We start from the raw sequence: 27,207 nt of genomic DNA, 5'->3' as shown, positions 1-27,207 counted from the left end.
AGCACTGGGGTATAAGGAAGGAAAATAAAAGCTGTCAGCGATGGCTTTCCTAAAGATCATGCATGAGCTGCGACTTAGAGAGTGAGGTTAGCCAGATTAAGTGAGGCAGAGGGCAGGAAAGGGTGAGCACATGCCAGGAAGCAATGAGAGAGGGAGAGAAGCCTCCAAGAGTGTATGTATTTCTCTGCAAAAGAGGAATGGTGAGGGGGCCATTGCCAGCAGCTCAGTAATTCCAGAGAAAAAGGCAGATGGGGAACGGGCTATGGATGAAGATTTGGGAAGAAATCAGTTTTCTTTTTTTCTTCTTTTTTTTTGAGACGAGGTCTTACTCTGTCTCCCAGACTGGAGTGCAGTGGAATGATCTTGGCTCACTGCAACCCGGCCTCCCAGGTTCAAGCAGTTCTCCTGCCTTAGCCCCCCAAGTAGCTGAGATTACAGGTGCATGCCACTACCGCCTGCTAATTTTTGTATTTTTTTTTAGAGATGGGGTTTTACCTGTTTGACCAGGATCATCTTGAACTCCTGACCTCAAATGATCCACCTGCTTCAGCCTCCCAAAGTGCTGGGATTACAGACATGAGCCACCGTGCCCAACCCAGAAGTCAGTTTCTGAAATCCTTATATACCTTTAAGATGCTTGGACATTAGGTATTCAGGAGTGGTTCACGGATCTATTTGCATTAGAGATAATTAACTCTAAATGCTGTGGGGAGCATAAAATTCTGAGACACATAAACAAATGAACAAAGATAAAACATAAGGCAATGTTGCAAAGATGATGCAGGCCTGAGATGTTTTCAGAAATATTTAGGATATAAGTATCAGTGGTCATTATAAGAATAGATTTTTACTGCATGAATAAATGTATATATCTGGGTCCCTGGAGCAATACACTCTGCTCATTACTTTACAAACTTTATCAAATGAGAAGTAAATTAATCTACATAAACTGTTTCAGTTACTTCTATTTACTTTACACTTTTTCTGTTTCAGTTTTACCGTGCACAGGAAATGCATTTGGGTTTTGTGGTTGTTGTTGTTGTTGTTGTTGTTTGAGATGGAGTTTCACTCTTGCTGTCCAGGCTGGAGTGCAGTGGTGTTATCTCAGCTCACTGCAACCTCTGCCTCCCAGGTTCAAGAGATTCTCCTGCCTCAGCCTCCCAAGTAGCTGGAATTGCAGGCATGTGCCATCATGCCCAGCTAATTTTGTGTTTTTAGTAGAGATGGGTTTCTCTATGTTGGTCAGGCTGGTCTCAAACTCCCAACCTCAGGTTATCTGCCTGCCTCAGACTCCAAAAGTGCTGGAATTACACCCACAAGCCACGGCGCCCAGCCACATTTGGGGATTTTCTTTTAAAAGTTCTGCTTCCTGGATTTACCAAGCTCATGAGAAAATAGAAGCAAACAAGTCATTTGCATAGTTAAGAAACTTTGGATTTATAACTTGTCATCACTACTCTAGAAGACTATCATGTTTTGTAAAACAAAATGTTAATTCTAGACATAAGGGGAAAAAGAAATTAAAACTATAGGGGTGAAAATATATTGCATAATTTATTACTATTGACATAATCATATGACTGATTAAGAGCACTGAATTTCACTTGTATGTAAAGTAGACCCCATATTAGCCGCAGTTAGTCAATAGACTTGGTGTTCTAGCAGAACTAAATTTGATGCTCCTGTGTTATCTTTAAATGATACAGCTCTTCTGAACACCCATACTCCTAGTGCATGATTATCCATTAAGACAAGGTGAAGGAATGTGTGAGTACAGCTGAGGAGACACCATAAGGCAAATGCTTGATGGTTCCCATTAATATTGGGAAAATCAACACTATAATACAGAAAGCTATAGACATTATTTAATATTTGGTTTGGGAAGATATTTTTAGTGACATTGCATACAGTTGTAACTAATAATTGCAGAACTAGAGATGTAAAAATAAATCAAAGCCACATTGTGTTTGAGTAGAAAATCTGTAGACGTCTGCAGCAGCCCCCAATTTTTCCAATCCAGCCCCAAATTCTAAATATAATCATGGTACCCACTCTCAAATTTATGTTACATACTAACCTCAATGAAATTACTCTTTCTCCTTATTCTCTTTGTTATTTATATGTTGCTTTCCTTAAAGGAAGAATACAAATGCCTTGCTAAGAAGCATTCTGTTTGAATGTAGGCTGCACAAGGGGAGGAAACACAAAGTACTTTTGGCCACAAAATGACTTCTGAAAAGTCAGAACTATGGGAGCATGAAGCCAGCCAAAGGAATCGAGAATAACATGTTCTATGCTTCCTTCCCTTCTTTGTTCTCTTCCTACTCTAATAGCTGTGACTCACATAGGTAATGAAGAATATAATTCCCTGATAGTAACACAGCTCCAAGATTAATCCTTTCTTTAACTATGAGGTTCGTGTGTCCAAAGTCTGTAGTTGCTGTCTGATTTTTCATCACTGATGGTGATAGACATTTATCATCAACTCACAACTTCCCAAATCTTTGAAAAGTCTTACTATTGATGATTCAACTAGTAGAAACATAATCTAAAATATCTGAAAATTATGTTTTTATTTATTAGAATGTAAATAGTAATACAAATTGTAATAAAGTGTAAAAATTCTTTCTTCCCTGAAGCAGTGTCATGTTGTCATCTACCCCACAAACACACTACTCCCTCATGGTCTAATGTATTTTACAAGTCCTGTAATTGCTATTAACTCAAACAAGTTTATTTAACTTGTTTTAAGCTTCTGTGATTTACTACAATTTACTTTGACTCACTCAACGATCTCTATTATGTATGTTGTTTTCCATGAGAAATTTGTTTATTAATAATTAAGATTCTTCAGTGATAAGAAAATATTTGAATAACTAAGTTTGAGAATAAACACATGACATTATTGTGTGTTTCTGTGTACTAGAGACAAAAACTTCAAAAACATTATAATGAGTATACATTAAATTAAAAACTGCCTTCATTTAACCAAGATGACCTTCCCTCAATGCATGAATACCTTCAGAATTCACATGTGAAGCCTTAAATATAGACCAAAGATTTATCTAAAATACAATAGCCTTAACAATCTTATCTGTAGCCAACACAGTGGATCCCGCCTATAATCCCAGCACATTGGAAAGCTGAGGTGGGCAGATCACCTGAGGTCAGGAGTTTGAGAGCAGCCTGGCCAACATGGAGAAACACCATCTCTGCTAAAATAGAAAAATTAGCAGGGTGTGGTAGCACGTGGATGTAATAGCAGCTAATTGAGGGGCTGAGGCAGGAGAATTGCTTGAACCCAAGAGGCAGAGGTTGTAATGAGCCAAGACTGAGCCACTGCACTCCAGCCTTGGTGATAGAGCAAGACTTTGTCTCAAAAACACAAACAAAAGACCTAATTTTTCCATTATGAAAATAAGTCCATGTTCACACGAGATCTGAAGAGTACACAACGCTGTGAGATAGGACAGAAATATATTTTGAAAGGTATATTCCCGGTTTCTGTATCAATAAAACTGTTGAATTTTAGCTTTTAAGACAAGTCAAGGAAAAGAGCAAAAAATGCAGAAGTGAAACTTGAAAGGTCAGTTGGCCATCAAGGGTTCATGATAACTGAACTTACATAAACTATATATATTGATCAAAACATTATTTCTGAATTTTGATCTGAGAGACCCTGGAGTTTCAGATTCATTCAAGGATGTCCACGAGGTCAAATAAGACAATGCCACTTGCTATTTTCAATTTTCTTTTCTGAGAACAGTGCAGCATTCTTCCTCAGAGAAATGAATTGTCCTAACTTCATAGGCTAAAGGCTCACAAGTCATAGTTCTAACTGCATGTATAAAATATGGTGGTGCATGCTTGTATTCTGAACTTTTCAGCTTTAAACTTTCATATGGTAAATATTAATAGATACAAACTGATTTTAAAAAGCCCTTTTAATCTGACATTATTTCTATTTTTCTTTCTTTCTTCATTTATCAGCAACAGGAGAGTCTAACTGAAAGTGGTAAAGTGGAAAAAGGGAATACAATGAAAAGTGTAAAGTGAGTTAAACCAGAGATAATCATATCAATGTGGATGCATCTGGAAAATATGATACACCAAAGAAGGTGGCAGAAAAGTATGTAAAGCGCAGAACCACTCATGTACCATTTTAGGACACAAATAAAACATTCTGCATATTACTTCTGAGCATCACAATATAGTTAAAGATTTCAAAAGGGCTTTGAAATGAAAACCAATTTACGATGTCGGTAGCCTCTATGCAATCATGTTTTAAAAACCTTAACACCAAAAAGTCTCAAAATAACCCTTTTAAAAGACTGTCTACCAGTTATAAATGAATCGTTACTTTCCTCATTTTTAATAATCAAAGACGCCACAAACTCACACATACACACACGTATGCATACACCTACATGCACAGTCTGCTCATTGGAACATCTGATTGGCTTCAGATCATCAGTGTAATAACACTAGCAGCAAGCCTCTAAAGTTGACACAGAAACTGACACGTTAATAAGTAAAGCCTTCCTCTAGGTAAAGATCAGAACTCCAACTAGCACATAACTCAGTGGAAATATCTTAGAGTCTCAGATTTCACTGCTTTGAATCCCTGACAAGTACAAAAATTTTATATTGAAAACTTTATGCTATACAAAATATTAAAAGAGAAACATCTGAGTCAAAGTTTACATTTTAAAAATATTTTTATGGCTTCTAAATTTGTTTTTATTCAAATATGAATACAAACAATAACATTTATGTCAATGCCTACCATTCAATTTTAAGCAAATAGAATTAGCGGTGAGAATAATGTGAGCACTTCCATCATTTAATGTACTTATTTCCAGCATTCCATTTGTATTGATAACATACCTGCTCTCAAGGTCTGTACTTTCTTTCTTTGTACTGCCCCTTTCACAGCAGGATCTTCCATTTTAGTGCTAGGCTGAATGGGTTTTAAAAGAAAATGATTCATAAATCATATATATTTTATACAACATGGAGTTAGTGCTTCAAAAATATGCATAATTAATTACCTTCAAGGAAGGATGTCGTGCAGGAGGCCCTACAAAGCAAAGGGGATATGTCATCAATTATATGTAAGTATGACAGGGCCAACCAAACATTCAGGCAGTGTTACTATCAAGCTGAGTTCTCATGCCTGACCATAAAAATAATTACTTAAAGTCTTGAGGGTACTGCTTGGCTTCTTCTTTTCCTTGCCTAGGACAGCAACATGACAAAAATATAATGAGGAAAATAGGAATATAGGATTCCTAAAACTCAGTTTACATTTCAATAGTGACATTATGTTTCAAATGCCTATACCTAAAACAGAAAAGCCTGGATATCACTGTAAACACATGGGCTGATAAGGAGTAAAGAGACCATTAAACAGATGAGGAAATCAAACCTGAGGGTATCAATGTCAAGGCTGAGGGTGAAGGTACAGAGTATTTTCACTCAACACATCAGAGGCATTGTTGCCAGCACACCACAGATAAATAAATTCCCCATGTCCTGTCGCTGAGGAAATACACAGTTGAGATGACAGTTCAGGTGAACGTGCAATTCACCTCTCATCAGAGACAGTGTTCTAAATTGATCAGCTGTTGTACACACTTATGAAATCACAGCTAAATGAAATATTCATTTTTCCCATGACCACATGGGCTACTGCAGCACCTACATTTCTCCTATCCCCTCGTTTGGCCTTGAATTAGAGCTCCTGGATCCACTCAAAGAAGGTGGTCCATAAAACACATCAAATAAACTATGTAGAATCAGTTTCCAATATCAAAATATTTATCAAAAAAGAAAACACTGAAATACCACAGACTTGCTGGATATGAATACACTTTTATTTTGCAAAATCAGTGCAGTATTTATTGAAAATGAGAAATTTGGTATTCGCAGAATGAATTGTATAATATGATTGCATCTAAAATTAACTAAGTTTGGTGTATTATCTTACACTGTAAAGGACATTTATAAAACAGCTATCATATCAAATAACTGGCTGTCTCAAAAAAAATTAGCCAAAGCATCTATATGCAATTTAATCACATCTTATTCGCTCATGTCAGTGAAACTTCTCTCTCTGAGGCCTGACAGTTATGAAATGAAATGAGCTGCTGCAGTTTACCCCAAGTCTAGCACTCCCTCCTGCCTCCAGTACTCTCCACAGCAATAACCTCTCTTGTGAGACTGGCCATACGCCAAAGCAACTGGAAGTGACTCATCTCAAGTTTACTTGGATTTAACTCCCAAGAACACAGCAAATGTCTTTCTTTCCTCCCTCCTTGTTCTTTCACAATCCCTCTTCCTTTGAAAAAGTGATTTTTAGATCTGTCATCCTGATGCTTCCCTTCCTAGCTGCTTTTTATGGATCATTGCGACCACTGTTGTCATCTGTGTTCAGGAGTAGTATACACCTGTAATCTATCTTTTCATCTCATTCTCCTTCCCCTGTGGCTAGAATCATGCTCAGAAATAAAAGGAAATTAATTATTTCCCTGGATTCTGTTATTTTTTAAATTGCTCTCCAATAGTTCTTTTTCCAGATTTCTCTAAAGGAAGGCTATTCCCTTGGTATTCAGGGCTATGTCCAGGGACCAGCACTAACATCACCTGAGTACTCATGAGAAATACAGAATCCCATACCTGCTGAATCAGAATGTGCACTTTCCAGAAGTTCCTCAACTAATTCATGACAATTTGAATGCCCTTTCCTACACTGATGTGCTTGCATATTGGTTTACCCTAATTGTCCTGTTTGGCCTAGCGTCAATTTCTTCCCTACTATGTCCCTGAATTTAATACTACATTATAAGCCATAATGTTTCTAATGAACTTTTAATCAGGCAATACCATCTCTACTTAATTTCTTCTCCATAAATCACCCAACACTGTTCATTTCAACGATGTTAATTTGGCCTATATGATACTATCCCATGAATTTACACCATTTTCTATAAAACTAAATTATAGCCATTCATGGCTGACCATTTACGGTGATATTCATCTATGGTAGATAAAACACAGGTCTGTGTGGTAAAGTACCTCAATCCTTAATGCCTCCCCAGTAGTGAGGATGACAGCAAGAGTAGGAAAATGTTACTCTAATTCGCTGACACATTTTCGTACTGGAAGCTCACTTTATCTTCTTTCCTATTTCTAACACCCTCTTCTTCCTTCCTCTACAGAGCAATTTGACTTTACTAACCTCCATTACATACGCCCGCATATGTTTTTTTTGTGTTACATGTACACTCTGCCCTCTACATTCTTTCTTTCTCTTTATTCATTTCCTCTTCCCTCTCTCCTGAGTTGCCTCAGGTCTTAGAGTATCTTAAAATGGAACTCACACTCAGCTACTTTAGTGGTGTTCCCAATAGAATCAACTGCTGACCCTTGGTTAGAGACACAATTTATCACCATTTGACTTCTCCTTTACTTATTATAGTTAATAGGACATTTTCTTTAGCTAGTAGATTATATTAGTGCTCATGTTTTAAAAGAAACATTCCATCAAATGACTTTAAATAAAATACACTTCTCACCTTCTCCTTTCCCATTGACTATTCTGTTGCCTTTTACATGGGAAGGTCCAGGTAAAGGCTGTGACAATTTCTCGGGGACACACTGCTAAGGAAATATCAAGAATTAGTTTCCATTTAAAAAATTATAATGAGTTACATCAAGAGATTCTTATCATTCTCTTTTTATGAAACTGGATCTCATTCTGTCAACCCAGGGCTAGAATGCAGTGGCATCATTATGGCTCACTGTGGTCTCAACCCTCCAACCTCAGGCAATATTCCCACCTCAACTTCCTGATAGCTGGAACTACAGGTGCATAGCATCATGCCAGACTAATGTATTTATTGGTAGTTTTGTAGAGACAAGGCCTCATTATACTGCCCAGGCTGGTCTCAACCTCCTAGGCTCAAGCAAACCTTCCACTTCTGCCTCCCAAACTGTTGAGATAACCAGTGTGCACCAGCACACACAGCCCTAATCAATTCCTTTAAATAAAGCTCAATGTTGCCCAGGCATGGTGGCTCACACCTGTAATCCCAGCCCTTTGCAAGGCCAAGGTGGGTGGATTGCTTGAGTTCAGGAGTTTGAGACCAGCCAGGGCAACAAAATGAGAACACATCTCTACACAAAAGTACAAAAAGGAGTCAGGCATGATGGTCTGTGCCTGTATCCCAGATGCTCGGGAGGCTGATGTGGGAGGATCACTTGCGCCTGAGAGTTGGAGACAGTAGCGAGCCAAGATCATGCCACTATACTCCAGCCTGGGAAACAGAGCAAGACCCTGACTCCTCCAAAATTTCTATTTAAAATGTGAGAGTAAAGAGAGATACAAATGAAAAACAAGCCTAATTGATCAATGAAATATGAGCTTAAGTGAAGAAAGAAAAGAAACAACATGAAGTGCAATAAAGTACATGGAGAAATAAATCTGTAACACAGCCTTTTGTTCTTTCATATCCCTAATAATACTAATTAATATTTATGCTTCAATTAGTTTTTTGTAAGTACTTCTGTGATAGACTTCATTACTCTAAAACTTTCAATTAGCTAAATATGGTCATCTACCACTACCTGAAAGAACATTATTATAACAGAGAGAAACCTGGAACTTTCCATCAACTTTCCACCCAGAAAAAGAATTTGTCACCAGAACTCTAAAGGGTAATGTATAGCTTGAAATGGTATATTTAATAGACCATGAGTTGGGCCTAATAAAACATTTAAGAAATGTTAATCTAAAATCACAATGTTAAGATTCCAGTTGAATCATACTAGAACATATATTGTAACCCTCTTTGCTACTGATGACCTATTTCTAATTTATTTCCTTGTTATTTATGGCATAATTCCTCAACATAACACTTCAAAAGTTACATAACTTTAAATATTAACAATAACACAAATGTAAGCAATATTTTAAATACAATATTCAATTATTAGATACATTAGGTATATTACTTATAACATTCTATTATTTAAAAACTCACTTGTCTCTTTATTCAGACTAAACAAATATTGAGGCTGAACATCTCAATCCATAACGTCAGCACTATGTGAGGCTGAGGCGGGCAGAACACTTGAGCCCAATGGTTAAAGACCAGCCTGGGCAACAAGGCAAAACCCTGTCTCTTGAAAACTCAGCCAAGCATGGTGACACAGGTCTATCGTGACATAGGTCTATAATTTCAACTACTTGGATGTCTGAGGTGTGAGGATCACCTGAGCCCAGGAAAGAGAGATCGAAGTGAGCCAAGATCTCACCAGTGCCCTCCAGCCTGGGGGACAGAATGAAACCCCATCTAAAAAAACAATAATTAAAATGCTTCTTACATAGAAGACTGTATTTTAGGCCCTCCAGGATACACACAAGTATGTTCATTGACGTCCAGTAGCTCATGGTATGCAGGAGCTTCCAATGATTATTTATAAGGACTTTGAGTGGTTATTTTATTTTATTTTATTTTATCTTACTTAATATTATTTTTTTAAGATGTAGTCAAGCTCTGTCAGCCAGGCTGGAGTGCAATGGCGTGATCTTGTTTCATTGCAACCTCTGCCTGCCGGGTTCAAGTGATTCTCCTGCCTCAGCCTCCTGAGCAGCTGGGAGCACAGGTATGTGCCATCATGCCCAGCTAATTTTTCTGTGTGTTTTTATTTAGAGACAAGGTTTCACCACGTTGGCCAGGCTGATCTTGAACTCCTGACCTCAGGTGATCTACCCACCTCAGCCTCCCAAAGTGCTGAGATTGCAGGCATGAGCCACTGAACGCAGCCTAGTAAATATTTTTTAAAAACTATGATGATAAAATTATGATGTTAAAGTCTTACTATATTGGTATTAAGAGTCTCTGCTTCTAGAACTGGTTATTTGCAGCAAAATACATGTTATTCAATTAGAGGAAATTAGATGAAATGTTTTATATAAACTCTTCATGGACATCTCATAAAACACAAAAAAAAATCCCTTTGCGATACAAATCTTGAAAACATAAATTTAAATTTCTACATTACACAATTTATATTTTTAAATCAGATACAGTCTTGTTATGTTGCCCAGGCCGTTCTCAAACTCCTGGGCTCAAGCAATCTTCCTGCCTCAAACTCCCAAGCAGCAGGGACCACAGGTACACACCACCACACTCAGCAATTTTTCTACAATTTTTAATATTATTTTAGTCTCACTACAGAATCAATAATATAGGTAGAGAAACAGTTTCTCCTAGAAACTATATGATACCACAATAATAAGTTTCCAAGAAGAAAAAGCTCTATGCTATGTGCTGGACATTTTCACAACTAAAAGGTACCAGAGGGGGTCCATGATTACTGCAAATCATTTGATCACTGAAGATTTATAGAGGCATAAATAGTATGAAAGTCTGAAAGTCACAATTGTATGATTTAAAAGTCAAAGTGTTACTATTTATCCAAATAAACCTTAACCAAATTTCATATTTCTTCTATTGGGGAAGCATTTACTAATGCCACAATCCTGTCACTATTATTTTCCAGTTCAAAGCTCCTACCCAGTCACAGTACTTGTCAATTTTTGTTAGTTACCAAAGTTAAACACATTTTTTGAATCAACTAGCCATATGTGTGTTTTTCTCTGACCAACTTTCCATTATCACCATAAAACAATGACAGGTAAACCACTGCTAAACTTGAAAAGTAAATACTATGTAAAACTAGATTCAGAGTGAGAAAATTAATTTTACAAGACACCACTTTACCTTAGCAGCAACACTCAAGTCTTTGTCATCCAATGTAGGCAATGAATCCACACGCAGTTCATGGAAAATGCTTGAAACCAAAAACACACAATGAAAAGAGCAAGTTGATTTCTTTACAATTTTTATAACTGCCAGTTTATATCCAGCTTCCCCCTCAAACAAAAGACATAATCTGGGGAAAGGTCAGTGATCCATATATTAAATAATGATTCTTGATAAAATTAAAATAGGACCTCTGTTCTAAAAAGAGATTTTAGTTACCTATTTCTGCCTCCATCTGTCTAAATGTACAAAATATTCAATGAAAACTGACCTTGAGCTTTATATAACAAATAGTGACAGTCAACATATTGGCAGAGCCTGACAGTAATTTACACGCACAAATTATCTGTCCTGAAGCTGAGCTTAAAATTCAATTAATGGCTGACATAAATGTTGTTACCTAAACTGGAAGAAAACTGATGACTTAAAACAACTTTTGTAAAACTTCCAGTCCTATGGCCAAAGCTAAGTAGGTCTGCCCTAAAGACTTTGATGGTAAAAATAAGATACTGATTACCAGGGAAATTTTAAAATTCATTAGGACAGATTCTTGGACTAACCACATTCTAACAATAACCTTCAATGAGAGTTTAAGGTATTTAAACTCTCATTAATTTAGGCATTAATTGAATTAATGAATCTGATTAAACTGATTCAGACCTATGCCTTGATCCAATTGCTGCACAGATGTCTATCAATCTATGCTGAGGAGCAAGAGAAGGGATTTGGAAGGCAGGCAGGCTGACGGTCAAGTTGTGGGCCAGCTACTTTGTTAACTATGGGATCATGAGGCAATCAATCGACTGCACTAATCCATAGTTGTTTATTGAATAAATAGTAGGTTATAGGAACACAGATGTTGTGATGGCTTTATGAGATGATAAATGCACAGAACATAGTAGGATGTCTAGCCCAGAGTACAACGCTCAACAGATATTAGTTTCTTCCATCTCTATTTCCTTAGTTAACATAAATGTTTACATCTATTAAATCCTACCTGACTGCAGATTCATCAGAACTTCCATCATCTATTAAAGAAGAAGGAAAAATGCATTTTAATTCAATAATAAATGTACAGAATATTAAAAGGATAAGAGTGCACAACAACGCATACCTGTACTCTAAACTATGTGGGAGGAGGATGAGGCAGGAGGATCACTTGAGGAACCCAGAGATTTGAGACCAGCTAGGGAAACATAGTAAGACTCTACCTTCAGGAAAAAATGTGCACACTAATGTGTATGCTTTAGATGCTGTTTTTGTTGTTGTTGTTTTGTTTTGGATTCGTTTTTTTAAAGCATAAGACTGATGCTATGTTATAAAGCATTCCTTTGGGAGCATGCCTGGGACCTTATTAGAATTAACATTAATTATTCCTATTGATAGGTAATTAATGCAGAAAGATCTCTTCCCTTTGTATTTATTAGATGCAAAGAAGAATAAATTTATAAAATTTGGTATCTACATGTAACCTGCAGTATACAAGTCATCCCAGCCACACCCTATGAGAGGGAGTAAAAATGGTATTGTAAACAGAACAGGTGTGATGAGTCAACAGTGTCAAAGAGCATGATTTCTGGACCAAAATATGAGAGGCCGTTAAAACAGAGTATACAGTAGTACCCGTTATCCACTATATGAGAGGAAAGAAATACTTGACAGGGTTTTCTCTGCCCTCACGCCACAGCAACAGTCATCTACAAAGAAGGCTTCTGTGACAAATCATGGAGAGAATTTCCCCCAACAAGCAAAAATCTTTCCTGCTGATGACACCATTCAATTCTCACACCTTATCTGCAGACACAATCAGATTTAATTTAATTTATAAATTAAACTTTGTCATCCATATGTACGTATAGGAAAAACCAGTTTGTGATTCAGTACTATTCATGGTTCCATGCATCCACTGGCAGTCTTGGAATGCATTTCCCACAGTTAAGGGGGAACTACTGCACTTATTTTGTTATAGTACAACACAGCCTCTCTAGCTCTTCAGTTCAAACTGTTCAGTTAAGGATAAAACACCCTATATCACCACAAGCCAGCAAAACGTAGGAATCAGACCAGAAACAAGAATCCTTGCAAAGACCTTCCAGCCACCAGTGGAGAAGAGCTGAAGAGAGATCGATGTGTTACTCTGGCTAATTCTCTTCTGGGGAAGGTGCTGGGTGGTTTCCTTAGTTGTAGCTATTTGTTCTGCCCTATGTATAACAAGGCCCAAATTCACCTGCCATTTTACCTCCCACGGAAAGAACCACTGGAAACATCACTCCTTTAAGAGCTTATCCACATTCAGAGAGAAGCTTAAGAAGCACTCGGGAGGTGTGGCAGGCTGCTGGGCAGTATTATCTGATGTGAAAAATATATAGAAAGAAAACTATCAATGACCTTTTACTACCAGAATATTCCAATGCTTCCCTTCTCCCAAGTAGGAGAAAAAAAATTCTTTTTCACCTCACATCAAGCAAAACTCCTTCACCATCCCTCATGACAGAATCTAGTTGTAGATGAGTCATGTCATCATACTACAGGCTGTTGTCAACCTCATCCCTCAAAGGAAGAGGATCAGTGAGGAACACATGTATTTACCTATAGCATTCACTGCCTGGTCTTAATTCCAACCGAAGGTAAGTATGACAGACTTAGTGATTCCACTTTTATAAAGTCCAACTCCTTACGCTTGTCCCCTTCCATTGCTAGAGAGTCTATCTGGACCCACATCATAGAGCCAGATTCTCCAGTTTGTGCCGTGTGGCATGGCATGGTTTCCTTTCTCTCAACCCTTTCTATTATGTCCCAAACATCTATAAAAATCATGTTTTCTGAGTATGTAAAGCACATCTCATCAGCATATATCACTCTTTACAGTGATAAAGAAGCAGAAGGAAAACAAAAAGAACAAGGAACATCTTAAATGACTACGTTCAATTACCAAGGATCTTTAATTTTTTAACTATTCAAAAATATATCCACTGTACTCTTCTGAAAATAATAAAAATATGAAGACAGACTAAAGATCAATGGTTGCCAGGAGTTGCTAGGGAGAAAGTGAGAGATGAACAGGCATAGTATAGAGAACTTTTAGGGTAGTGAAACTGTTCTGTCGATAATATTACAGTAATAGATAGATGTCATATCATTATACAGTTGTCCAGGTTCACAGAATGTACAGCATCAAGAGTGAAGCCTGATGTAAACTATGAACTTTGAGTGATTAGAATGTATTATAATGTGTCAATGTAAGTTCATCAGTCATAACAAATGTACACTCTGGTGGAAAATACTAATCATGGGGGAGGCTATGCATGTGGGAGGCACGGAATATATGAGAAATCTCTGTACCTTCCTCTCAATTTTGCTGTGAACCTAAAACTGCTCTATGAAATAAAGTTACTGATTTTAAAAAGATATTCACAACTGGGCTCAGTGGCTCATGCCTGTAATCTCAGCACTTTGGGAGGCAAAGGTGGGGGGGATCACATGAGGTCATGAGTTCAAGACCAGCCTGAGGAAATGAGTTCAAGACCAGTCTGGCCAATATGGAAAAACCTCTTTTCTACTAAAAATACAAAAGTTAGCTGGGCATGATGGCGGGCACCTCTAATTTCAGCTACTCGGGAGGCTGAGGCAGGAGAATCGTTTGAGCCTAGAAGGGTTTCCACCATTCCCTAAGGAGAGTGGCTCACTGTGTCTAAAGTGTGTATAGAAACAGTGTGGTTACTCTGAACAGCTGCTTTCCTTCTAGGAGTCTGAAATTGGGGTACATGTCAGGGAGTGTAACCTCCATAGAAACACTTGGGTACTTAGTCTCTAATGAGACTCTGGTACTGGTAGATATCACTGCACAAATGTAGTCAAAATGTGAGCCTGGGAGAATTAAGCAGATCCTGGGAACTCCACAGGAGAGAACTCCTGGAAGCTTGTGCCTGGTTTCCTCCAGACTTGACACGTGCACATTTTTCCTCTACTAATTCTGTTTGTCCCCTTTCTTGTAATCAAGTAAAGATCTGAGTATGACTATTTGCTGAGTCCTGTGAGCCTTTCTAGTGAACCACCAAACCTGGGGGTGCTCTTGGGGAACCTTGACACAAATGCATTGTGTAAGATTTTTATGAAGTTGATATGATATATGTAACTGTAATCAGGTGGTTATTTCACAGAATAGCTTTCCCTAATCTGTTTTTCTTTTCCTTTTTTCCCTTGATATTCAACTTGGAAAGTCTTATATTTCTATATCTATCCAATTGAATAAAGCCATAAAAGGAATAAATGAAATGATAATGTCAGAAAATAATGTGAAAGAAGCAGCAATCCTATTTTAACTCAATAAAAAATAGAAAAACTGGGTGATTGACAATATGTTCTACAATATGAATGTTTCTAGAAAAAAATGTAAAGGTGGTCAATTTTCTGCAATGCAAGTGGGCTTAATTCCTTTTTATAATAATTGTGCAGGCCAGGTGCAGTGGCTCACACTTGTAAATCCCAGCATTTTGGGAGGCTGAGGCAGGAGGATCACTTGAGCCCAGAAGTTCCAGACCAGCCTGGGCAATAGAGTGAGACCTCATCTATTAAACAAACAAAGAAACAAAGAAACAAACAACAACAACAACAAAACCTTCAAAAGAAAATTAACCAAGTGTGGTGGTGCATGCCTGTATTCCCAGCTACTTGGGAGGCTAAGGTAAAAGGTGAAAGGATCACTTAAGGCCAAGAAGCAGAAGTTGCAGTTAGCCAAGATGGCACCACTGTACCCTAGTACCGGCAACAGAGGGAGACCCTGTATCAAAAATAAATAAATAAATAATTGTGTATCAGGCCAGATATAACCACACAAAACTGTAGTCCCAGCTACTGTAGGAGGACTGCTTGAGCCCAGGAGTTCAAGGTTACAGTGAGCTATGAATGCACCAATGAATAGACATGGTATTCTAGCCAAGGCAACATAGAGAGACCCCATCTCCTATAATAATAATAATTGATTAATTGTGCATCATTCAAGTAAATTCTATAACTGGAGAGAAACATAGTACTATTGAGAATGTACTATAATAGTCTACTACTGATCATAGAGTTCCTCTTTACTTGCTTCTAATCTTTTTCTGTGTTTCTCCTAAAACCGAAAACATGAATCATCCATTAAAAGCAGTTCATCACAAAACAGTCAAAAAGTCAAAAGAATTGCATCCAAAAAGTAGGATGTGTTATCTACCACTTCCTGTGAACAGATTCTTGAGGGATAAGAAAATATTTGAATAACTAAGTTTGTGCATGAACACATTAAGGTCAAAAACCCATGACATTATAGTGTGTTTCTGTGTACTAGAGACAAAATGTTCAAAAAGCAATTTAATGAATATACATTAAATTAAAAACTGCCTTCATTAAACTGAGATGATCTTCCCTCAATGCATGAATACCTTCAGAATTCACATGTGAAGCCTTAAATATAGACCAAAGATTTGTATAAAATATAATAGCCTTAAAAATCTTATTTGTAGGTGGCACAATGGTTCCCGCCTGCAATCCCAGCACATTGGAAAGCTGAGGTGGGCAGATCACCTGAGGTCAGGGGTTCTAGAGCAGCCTGGCCAACATGGAGAAACCCCATCTGTACCAAAATTAGAAACATTAGCAGTATATGGTAGCACAGGCATTTAGTATCAGCTACTTGAGGGACTGAAGCAGGAGAATTGCTTAAACCCAAGAGGCAGAGGTTGTAATGAGTCAAGACTGAGCCACAGCACTCCAGCCTGGGTGATAGAGCAAGACTCTGTCTCAAAAACACAAACAAACAAACAGAAAAACTAATTGTTCCCATATAAAAATAAGTCTATGTTCACACTAGATCTGAAGAGTACACAACACCATGAGATAGGACAGAAATATATTTAAAAAGTTAAATTCCTGGTTCTGTATAAATAAAACTGTTGAATTTAGCTTTTAAGACAAGACAAGGAAAAGAGCAAAAAAATGCAAAAGTGAAATTTGAGAGGTCATTCGACCATCAAGGGCTCATGACCACTGAACTTTCACAAACTATATGTATTGTTCAAAACATTAGTTCTGAATTTTGATCCGAGTATCCCTGGAGTTTCAGGTTCATTTAAGGATGTCCAAGAGGTCAAATAAGACAATGCTGTTTGCTATTTTCAGTTTTCTTTTCTGAAAACAGCACAGCAAACTTCTTCAGAGAAATGAATTGTCCTAACTTCATAGGCTAAAGCCTCATGAGTCATAGTTCTAAGAGCATTTATAAAATATGGTGGTGCATGCTTGTATTCTGAACTTTTCAGCTTTAGAGTTTCATATGGTAAACATTAATAGACACAAACTGATTTTAAAAAGGCCTTTTAATCTGACATTAGTTTTATTTTTCTTTCTTTCTTTCTTCATTTATCAGCAACCGGAGAGTCTAACTGAATGTGGTAAAGTGGTGGTATAAGGGAGTACAATGAAAAGTGTAAAATAAATTAGAGCAGGGATAATCATATCAATGTGGATGCATCTGGAAAATATAATACAAAATACACCAAAGAAAGTGGCAGAGAGGTATGTAAAGTGTAGAACCACTCATATACCATTTTAGGACACAAATAAAACATTCTGCATATTACTTCTGAGCATCACAATACAGTCAAAGATTTCAAAAGGGCATTGAAATGAAAAACAACCAATTTACGATGTCGGTAGCCTCTATGCAATCATGTTATAAAAACCTTAACACCAAAAAGTCTCAAAATAACCCTTCTAAAAGACTGTCTACCAGTTATAAATGAATCATTACTTTCCTACTTTAATAATCAAAGACGCCACAAACTCACACATACACACACCTGTGCATACACCTACATGCACAGTCTGCTCATTGGAACATCTTTTTGGCTTCAGATCATCAGTGTAATAACACTAGCAGCAAGCCTCTAAAGTTGACACAGAAACTGACACGTTAATAAGTAAAGCCTTCCTCTAGGTAAAGATCAGAACTCCAACTAGCACATAACTCACTGGAAATATCTTAGAGTCTCAAAATTCACTGCTTTGAATCCCTGACAAGTACAAAAATTTTATATTGAAAACTTTATGCTATTCAAAATATTAAAAGAGAAACATCTGAGTCAAAGTTTACATTTTAAAAATATTTTTATGCCTTCTAAATTTGTTTTTATTCAAATATGAATACCAACAATAACATTTATGTCAATGCCTTCCATTCAATTTTGAACAAATAGAATTAGAAGTAAGAATAATGTGAGTACATCCAATCATTTAATGTACTTTATTCCAGCATTCCATTTGTATTGATAACGTACCTGCTCTCAAGGTCTGTACTTTCTTTCTTTGTACTGCCCCTTTCACAGCAGGATCTTCCATTTTAGTGCTACGCTGAATGGGTTTTAAAAGAAAATGATTCATAAATCATATATATTTTATACAACATGGAGTTAGTGCTTCAAAAAATATACATAATTAATTACCTTCAAGGAAGGATGTTGTGCAGGAGGCCCTACAAAGCAAAGGGGATATGTCATCAATTATATGTAAGTATGACAGGGCCAACCAAACATTCAGGCAGTGTTACTATCAAGCTGAGTTCTCATGCCTGACTATAAAAATAATTACTTAAAGTTTTGAGGGTACTTCTTGGTTTCTTCTTTTCCTTGCCTAGGACAGCAACATGACAGAAATATAATGAGGAAAATAGGAATATAGGATTTCTAAAACTCATAGTTCATATTTCAATAGTGAGATTATGTTTCAAATGCCTATACCTAAAACAAAAAAGCATGGATATCACTGTAAACACGTGGGCTGATGAGGAGAAAAGAGACCATTAAACAGATGAGGCAATCAAACCTGAGGGTATCAATGTCAAGGCTGAGGGTGAAGGTACAGAGTATTTTCACTCAACACTTCAGACTTCTCTTTCAGACTTCTCTAAAGGATGGCTATTCCCTTGGTATTCAGGGCTATGTCCAGGGACCAGCACCAACATCACCTGAGTACTCATGAGAAATACAGAATCCCATACCTGCTGAATCAGAATGTGCACTTTCCAGAAGCTCCTCAACTAATTCATGACAATTTGAATGCCCTTTTCTACACTGATGTGCTTGCATATTGGTTTACCCTAATTGCCCTGTTTGGCCTAGCATCAATTTCTTCCCTGCTATGTCCCTGAATTTAATACTACGTTATAAGCCATAATGTTTCTAATGAACTTTTAATCAGGCAATACCATCTCTACTTAATTTCTTCTCCATAAATCACCCAACACCATTCTTTTCAACTATGTTAATTTGGCCTATATGATACTGTCCCATGAATTTACACCATTTCCTATAAAACTAAATTATAGCCATACATGGCTGACCATTTACGGTGATATTCATTTATGGTAGATAAAACACAGGTCTGTCTGGTAAAGCACCTCAATCCTTAATGCCTCCCCAGTAGTGAGGATGACAGCAAGAGTAGGAAAATATTACTCTAATTCGCTGACACATTTTAGTACTGGAGGCTTACTTTATCTTCTTTCCTATTTCTAACACCCTGTTCTTCCTTCCTCTACAGAGCAATTTGACTTTACTACCCTCCATTACATACGCCCGCATATGATTTTTTATGTATTACATGTACACTCTGCCGTCTTCATTCTTTCTTTCTCTTTATTCATTTCCTCTTCCCTCTCTCTGAGTTGCCTCAGGTCTTAGAGTATCTTAAAATGGAACTCACACTCAGCTCCTTTAGTGGTGCTCCCAATAGAATCAACTGCTGACCCTTGGTTAGAGACACAATTTATCACCATTTGACTTCTCGTTTACTTATTATAGTTAATAGGACATTTTCTTTAGCTAGTAGACTATATTAGTGTTCATGTTTTAACAGAAACATTCCATCAAATGACTTTTTAAATAAAATACACCTCTCACCTTCTCCTTTCCCATTGACTGTTCTGTTGCCTTTTTCATGGGAAGGTCCAGGTGAAGGATGTGACAATTTCTCGGGGACACACTGCTAAGGAAATATCAAGAATTAGTTTCCATTTAAAAAATTATAATGAGTTACATCAAGAGTTTCTTATCATTCTCTTTTTATGAAACTGGATCTCATTCTGTCAACCCAGGGCTAGAATGCAGTGGCATCATTATGGCTCACTGTGGTCTCAACCTCCCGACCTCAGGCAATATTCCCACCTCAACTTCCTGAATAGCTGGAACTACAGGTGCATAGCATCATGCCAGACTAATGTATTTATTGGTAGTTTTGTAGAGACAAGGCCTCATTATACTGCCCAGGCTGGTCTCAACCTCCTAGACTCAAGCAATCCTTCCACTTCTGCCTCCCAAACTGTTGAGATAACCAGTCTGCACCAGCACACTCAGCCCTAATCACTTCCTTTAAATAAAGCTCAAAGTTGCCCAGGCATGGTGGATCATACCTGTAATCCCAGCCCTTTGCAAGGCCATGGTGGGTGGATTGCTTGAGTTCAGGAGTTTGAGACCAGCCAGGGCAACAAAATGAGAACACATCTCTACACAAAAGTACAAAAAGGAGTCAGGCATGATGGTCTGTGCCTGTATCTTAGATGCTCGGGAGGCTGATGTGGGAGGATCACTTGAGCCTGAGAGGTGGAGACTGTAGTGAGCCAAGATCATGCCACTACACTCCAGCCTGGGAAACAGAGCAAGACCCTGACTCCTCCAAAATTTCTATTTAAAATGTGAGAGTAAAGAGAGATACAAATGAAAAACAAGCCTAATTGATCAATGAAATATGAGCTTAAGTGAAGAAAGAAAAGAAACAACATGAAGTGCAATAAAGTACATGGAGAAATAAATCTGTAACACAGCCTTTTGTTCTTTCATATCCCTAATAATACTAATTAATATTTATGCTTCAATTAGTTTTTTGTAAGTACTTCTGTGATAGACTTCATTACTCTAAAACTTTCAATTAGCTAAATATGGTCATCTACCACTACCTGAAAGAACATTATTATAACAGAGAGAAACCTGGAACTTTCCATCAACTTTCCACCCAGAAAAGGAATTTGTCACCAGAACTCTAAAGGGTAATGTATAGCTTGAAATGGTATATTGAATAGACCATGAGCTGGGCCTAATAAAACATTTAAGAAATGTTAATCTAAAATCACAATGTTAAGATTCCAGTTGAATCATACTAGAACATATATTGTAACCCTCTTTGCTACTGATGACCTATTTCTAATTTATTTCCTTGTTATTTATGGCATAATTCCTCAACATAACACTTCAAAAGTTACATAACTTTAAATATTAACAATAACACAAATGTAAGCAATATTTTAAATACAATATTCAATTATTAGATACATTAGGAATATTACTTATAACATTCTATTATTTAAAAATTCACTTGTCTCTTTATTCAGACTAAACAAATATTGAGGCTGAACATCTCATATCCGTAACGTCAGCACTATCTGAGGCTGAGGCGGGCAGAACACTTGAGCCCAATGGTTAAAGACCAGCCTGGGCAACAAGGCAAAACCCTGTCTCTTGAAAACTCAGCCAAGCATGGTGACACAGGTCTATCGTGACATAGGTCTATAATTTCAACTACTTGGATATCTGAGGTGTGAGGATCACCTGAGCCCAGGAAAGAGAGATCGCAGTGAGCCAAGATCTCACCAGTGCCCTCCAGCCTGGGGGACAGAATGAAACCCCATCTAAAAAAACAATAATTAAAATGCTTCTTACATAGAAGACTGTATTTTAGGTCCTCCAGGATACACACAAGTATGTTCATTGACGTCCAGTAGCTCATGGTATGCAGGAGCTTCCAATGATTATTTATAAGGACTTTTAGTGGTTATTTTATTTTATTTTATTTTATCTTATCTTATTTTATTTTTTTTTTAAAGATGTAGTCAAGCTCTGTCAGCCAGGCTGGAGTGCAATGGTGTGATCTTGTTTCACTGCAACCTCTGCCTCCTGGGTTCAAGTGATTCTCCTGCCTCAGCCTCCTGAGCAGCTGGGAACACAGGCATGTGCCATCATGCCCAGCTAATTTTTCTGTGTGTTTTTATTTAGAGACAAGGTTTCACCACGTTGGCCAGGCTGATCTTGAACTCCTGACCTCAGGTGATCTACCCACCTCAGCCTCCCAAAGTGCTGAGATTGCAGGCATGAGCCACTGAACGCAGCCTAGTAAATATTTTTTAAAAAGTATGATGATAAAATTATGATGTTAAAGTCTTACTATATTGGTATTAAGAGTCTCTGCTTCTAGAACTGGTTATTTGCAGCAAAATACATGTTATTCAATTAGAGGAAATTAGATGAAATGTTTTATATAAACTCTTCATGGACATCTCATAAAACACAAAAAAAATCCCTTTGCGATACAAATCTTGAAAACATAAATTTAAATTTCTACATTACACAATTTATATTTTTAAATCAGATACAGTCTTGTTATGTTGCCCAGGCCGTTCTCAAACTCCTGGGCTCAAGCAATCTTCCTGCCTCAAACTCCCAAGCAGCAGGGACCACAGGTACACACCACCACACTCAGCAATTTTTCTACAATTTTTAATATTATTTTAGTCTCACTACAGAATCAATAATATAGGTAGAGAAACAGTTTCTCCTAGAAACTATATGATACCATAATAATAAGTTTCCAAGAAGAAAAAGCTCTATGCTATGTGCTGGGCATTTTCACAACTAAAAGGTACCAGAGGGGGTCCATGATTACTGCAAATCATTTGATCACTGAAGATTTATAGAGGCATAAATAGTATGAAAGTCTGAAAGTCACAATCATATGATTTAAAAGTCAAAGTGTTACTATTTATCCAAATAAACCTTAACCAAATTTCATATTTCTTCTATTGGGGAAGCATTTACTAATGCCACTCTCCTGTCGTTACTTATTTTCCAGTTCACAGCTCCTACCCGGTCACAGTACTTGTCAATTTTTGTTAGTTACCAGGGTTAAACAAATGTTTTGAATCAACTAGCCATATGTGTGTTTTTCTCTGACCAACTTTCCATTATCACCATGAAACAATGACAGGTAAACCACTGCTAAATTTGAAAAGTAAATACTATGTAAAACTAGATTCAGAGTGAGAAAATTAATTTTACAAGAGACCACTTTACCTTAGTAGCAACACTCAAGTCTTCGTTATCCAATGTAGGCAATGAATCCACACGCAGTTCATGGAAAATGCTTGAGACCAAAAACACATAATGAAAAGAGCAAGTTGATTTCTTCACAATTTTTATAACTGCCAGTTTATATCCAGCTTCCCCCTCAAACAAAAGATATAATCTGGAGAAAGGTCGGTGATCCATATATTAAATAGTGATTCTTGATAAAATTAAAATATGGCCTGTGTTCTAAAAATAGATTTTATTTACCTATTTCTGCCTCTATCTGTCTAAATCTATAAAATATTCAATGAAAACTGACCTTGAGCTTTATAACAAATAGTGACAGTCAATATATTGGCAGAGCCTGACAGTAATTTACACGCACAAATTATCTGTCCTGAAGCTGAGCTTAAAATTCAATTAATGGATGACATAAATGTTGTTACCTAAACTGGAAGAAAACTGATGACTTAAAACAAGCTAGAAAGATCCACTGTCTCTTTTCCTTGATCTATCTCTCCTTAAAAGACTAATCTGCTTCACTTCAAAATGGCAGTCTTGATTCCTCAGCATGGAACCCACTGAGGAAGGTCCTATTGCTGTCTTTTGCCCTAAATCAGTATAGGGAATCCCCTGCAATATTTGAAATGTATGAAAGCTAAATATACAAAAGTCAAATAACAAAAGTGTATGTTCTTATTGAGAATACTTTTCCCAGAAAGATGAAAACATTAACAATTATAAAATCCCATTATTTTCACTCTATAGGTACTACCTTATTCAGGTCCACATAAGCTAACAAGCCCTTAAAAATTTTCATAGATACTCAGACGTCCAAGGAGCGAGACTGCAGGAGAAACAGAGTCCTGGTAGTTGTACCTCTATTTCCCTAAGTATTATCTAAATATCTTTCTTCCTATGGGCTCCCACTTCCAGATTCCACTACTGCAGGGCTCCACAGAAGTCTCCAATGTTCAACTCTTCAGTCTATGAAAGCACAGATTCCAGAAAGGATGGCCTCAAATGACCAGGAGTAGGAGATCTCTATATTCCTGCTCCTAAAAAACAAACTAACTGGAGTCTCCATCACCTTCCTCCAGCACAGACACACTGCCAACTATCCAGCTGAACTCCATGACTGATTTGCCAGACAATCATGCCCCTGACCAGCCTACATGGACATGGGAAGGACATCAGTGAATTGGGAACAGAGGCGGAGGTGAGGAGGCACCTATCCTGTAGCACAGATCTATGTAGTTCAGCAGTCTCCAGCCTCTTAGTACTCCAGGGTCTCTAAGCTACCCCTCTGTAAGTCAGGATGGAAGCAGATGATACCACATTTCTATCTGCTGTAGACACTCCTCCTAGTGTCTCAAAATGTTTTAGCATGTTTCAGGAAAAAACCTTCAAGTTTCACAGTCCTTGATTAAAAAAAAAAAAAAAAAAAAAAAAAGCAGCAAGATTGATAGAGCTCCTTTAAACCTTCCATTTTAATGTGCCTTTATAGATAATTTCGAACATCTTGTGTCTTTCATCTTTATAATTTATTTTTACCAAACTTGTCATAAAAACCAATGTTTTGAGCTCTTATTGAAGAGTCTGTAATCCCGTGTTGTTTCTCTTCAAACGTGGCTTTCCCCTGCTCATTCCATTATTATCTACTTCCGTTGGGTTCACCATCTAATTCCATTCCCATTCTATCCACTGTGTGCACCAGTCTCACTCCCATTTGTATTATTAAAACACACGCCAATAGGATAGAAAAAGAAGGAAGACTACTGGGCTTTAAATGAGTTCAAATCTCATTTCTGCCAATTCCTATGTCTAAAAAAAGAGGCTACTAATCCCTTTGAGACTCACATTATCTATCTAGAGAATCACTTGATCAAATATTCAACACAGGTAAAAAAAACCTAGAAATTATTTTAATTCATTCTAAGATTCCTTAACATTCTGTAATTCTATGTCCTCTTGATTCCGTCTATAGGAAAACTGGGAATACATAACCAGCAGAATTTGAAAAAATATAATAGAACAAAAGAAACACAAAGAAAAGCAGAGAAGGAAGTTTTAAAAATCAAGAGAAGATTATAGAAAAGTGGAAAAAGAAACAAGACTAAAAAAAGTATTATGGAAGTCAACAGAAATCCTTGCCCAAATGGAAACCCAAACTGGGAAGTCAAATCATTTCTCTCTAAGACTTGCCTAAACGTACTTTTGTAAAACTTCCAGTGCTATGGCCAAAGCTAAGTATGATCTGCCCTAAAGACTTTGAAGGTAAAAATAAGATACTGGTTACCAGTGAAATTGTCAAATTCGTTAGGACAAATTCTTGGACTAACCACATTCTAACAATAACCTTCAATGAGAGTTTAAGGTATTTAAACTCTCATTAATTTAGGCATTAATTAAATTAATAAATCTGATTAATCTGACTCAGACCTATATCTTGATCCAATGGCTGCACAGATGTCTATGAATCTATGCTCAGGAGCAAAAGAAGGGATTTTGAAGGCAGGCAGGTTGACGGTCAAGTTGTGGGCCAGCTACTTTGTTAACTATGGGATCATGAGGCAATGAATCCACTGCACTAATCCATAGTTGTTTATTGAATAAATAGTAGGTTATAGGAACACAGATGATGTGATGGCTTTATGAGATGATAAATGCACAGAACATAGTAGGATGTCTAGCCCAGAGTACAACGCTCAACAGATATTAGTTTCTTCCATCTCTATTTCCTTAGTTAACATAAATGTTTACATCTATTAAATCCTACCTGACTGCAGATTCATCAGAACTTCCAACATCTATTAAAGAAAAAGGAAAAATGCATTTTAAATCAATAATAAATGTACAGAATATTAAAAGGATAAGAGTGCACAACAACGCATGCCTGTACTCTAAACCATGTGGGAGGATGAGGCAGGAGGATCACTTGAGGAACCCAGAGTTTTGAGACCAGCTAGGGAAACATAGTAAGACTCTACCTTCAGGAAAAAATGTGCACACTTATGTGTATGCTTTAGATGCTGTTTTTGTTGTTGTTGTTTTTGTTTTGGTTTCATTTTTTTTTTAAAGCATAAGACTGATGCTTTGTTACAAAGCATTCCTTTGGGAGCATGCCTGGGACCTTATTAGAATTAACATTAATTATACCTATTGGTAGGTAATTAATGCAGTAAGATTTCTTCCCTTTGTGTTTATTAGATGCAAAGAAGAATAAATTTATAAAATTTGGTATCTACATGTAACCTGCAGTATACAAGTCATCCCAGCCACACCCTATGAGAGGGAGTAAAAATGGTATTGTTAGCAGAACAGGTGTGATGAGTCAACAGTGTCAAGGAGCATGATTTCTAGACCAAAATATGAGAGGCCGTTAAAACAGAGTATTCAGTAGTACCCGTTATCCACTATATGAGAGGAAAGACATACTTGACAGGGTTTTCTCTGCCTTCACGCCACAGCAACAGTCATCTACAAAGAAAGCTTCTGTGACAAAGAGTGTGGAGAGATTTTCCCCCAACAAGGAAAAATCATTCCTGCTGATGACACCATTCAATTCTCACACTTTATCTGCAGACACAATCAGATTTAATTTAATTTATAAATGAAACTTTATTATCCATATGTATGTATAGGAAAAACCAGTTTGTGATTCAGTACTATTCGCGGTTCCATGCATCTACTGGGGGTCTTGGAATGTATCTCCCACAGTTAAGGGGGAACTACTGCACTTATTTTGTTATAACACAACACAGCCTCTCTAGCTCTTCAGTTCAAACTGTTCAGTTTAGGATAAAACACCCTATATCACCAGAAGCCAGCAAAACACAGGAATCAGACCAGAAACAAGAATCTTTGCAAAGACCTTCCAGCCACCAGTGGAGAAGAGCCGAAGAGAGATCGGTGTGTTACTCTGGCTAATTCTCTTCTGGGGAAGGTGCTGAGTGGTTTCCTTAGTTGTCGCTATTTGCTCTGCCTATGTATAACAAGACCCAAATTCACCTGCCATTTTACCTCCCACAGAAAGAACCACTGGAAACATCACTCCTTTAAGAGCTTATCCACATTCGAGAGAACTTTAAGAAGCACTCGGGAGGTGTGGCAGGCTGCTGGGCAGTATTATCTGATGTGAAATATATATAGAAAGAAAACTATCAATGCCTTTTTACTACCAGAATATTCCAATGCTTCCCTTCTCCCAAGTAGGAGAAAAAAATTCT

At 37.2% G+C, this 27,207-nt stretch overlaps 1 protein-coding gene across 1 annotated transcript in view; it reads right to left on the bottom strand.

Moving 5' to 3' along the window:
* Window positions 1-27,207, bottom strand: part of LOC144331544 (putative ankyrin repeat domain-containing protein 20A2) — an 82,478-nt gene that overhangs the window by 8,912 nt on the left and 46,359 nt on the right. Inside the window, exon 11 of the mRNA XM_077949109.1 lies at window positions 4,888-4,960. Coding sequence (XP_077805235.1) covers window positions 4,888-4,960 — 73 coding nt within the window. The remainder of the gene's footprint in view (window positions 1-4,887; window positions 4,961-27,207) is intronic.

The sequence above is a fragment of the Macaca mulatta genome, chromosome 10 (assembly GCF_049350105.2).
Source record: "Macaca mulatta isolate MMU2019108-1 chromosome 10, T2T-MMU8v2.0, whole genome shotgun sequence".
NCBI classification, from domain to species: Eukaryota; Metazoa; Chordata; class Mammalia; order Primates; family Cercopithecidae; genus Macaca; species Macaca mulatta.
Note: the sequence above shows the minus strand (reverse complement) of the source record. Positions and strands in the feature narration are given on the sequence as shown.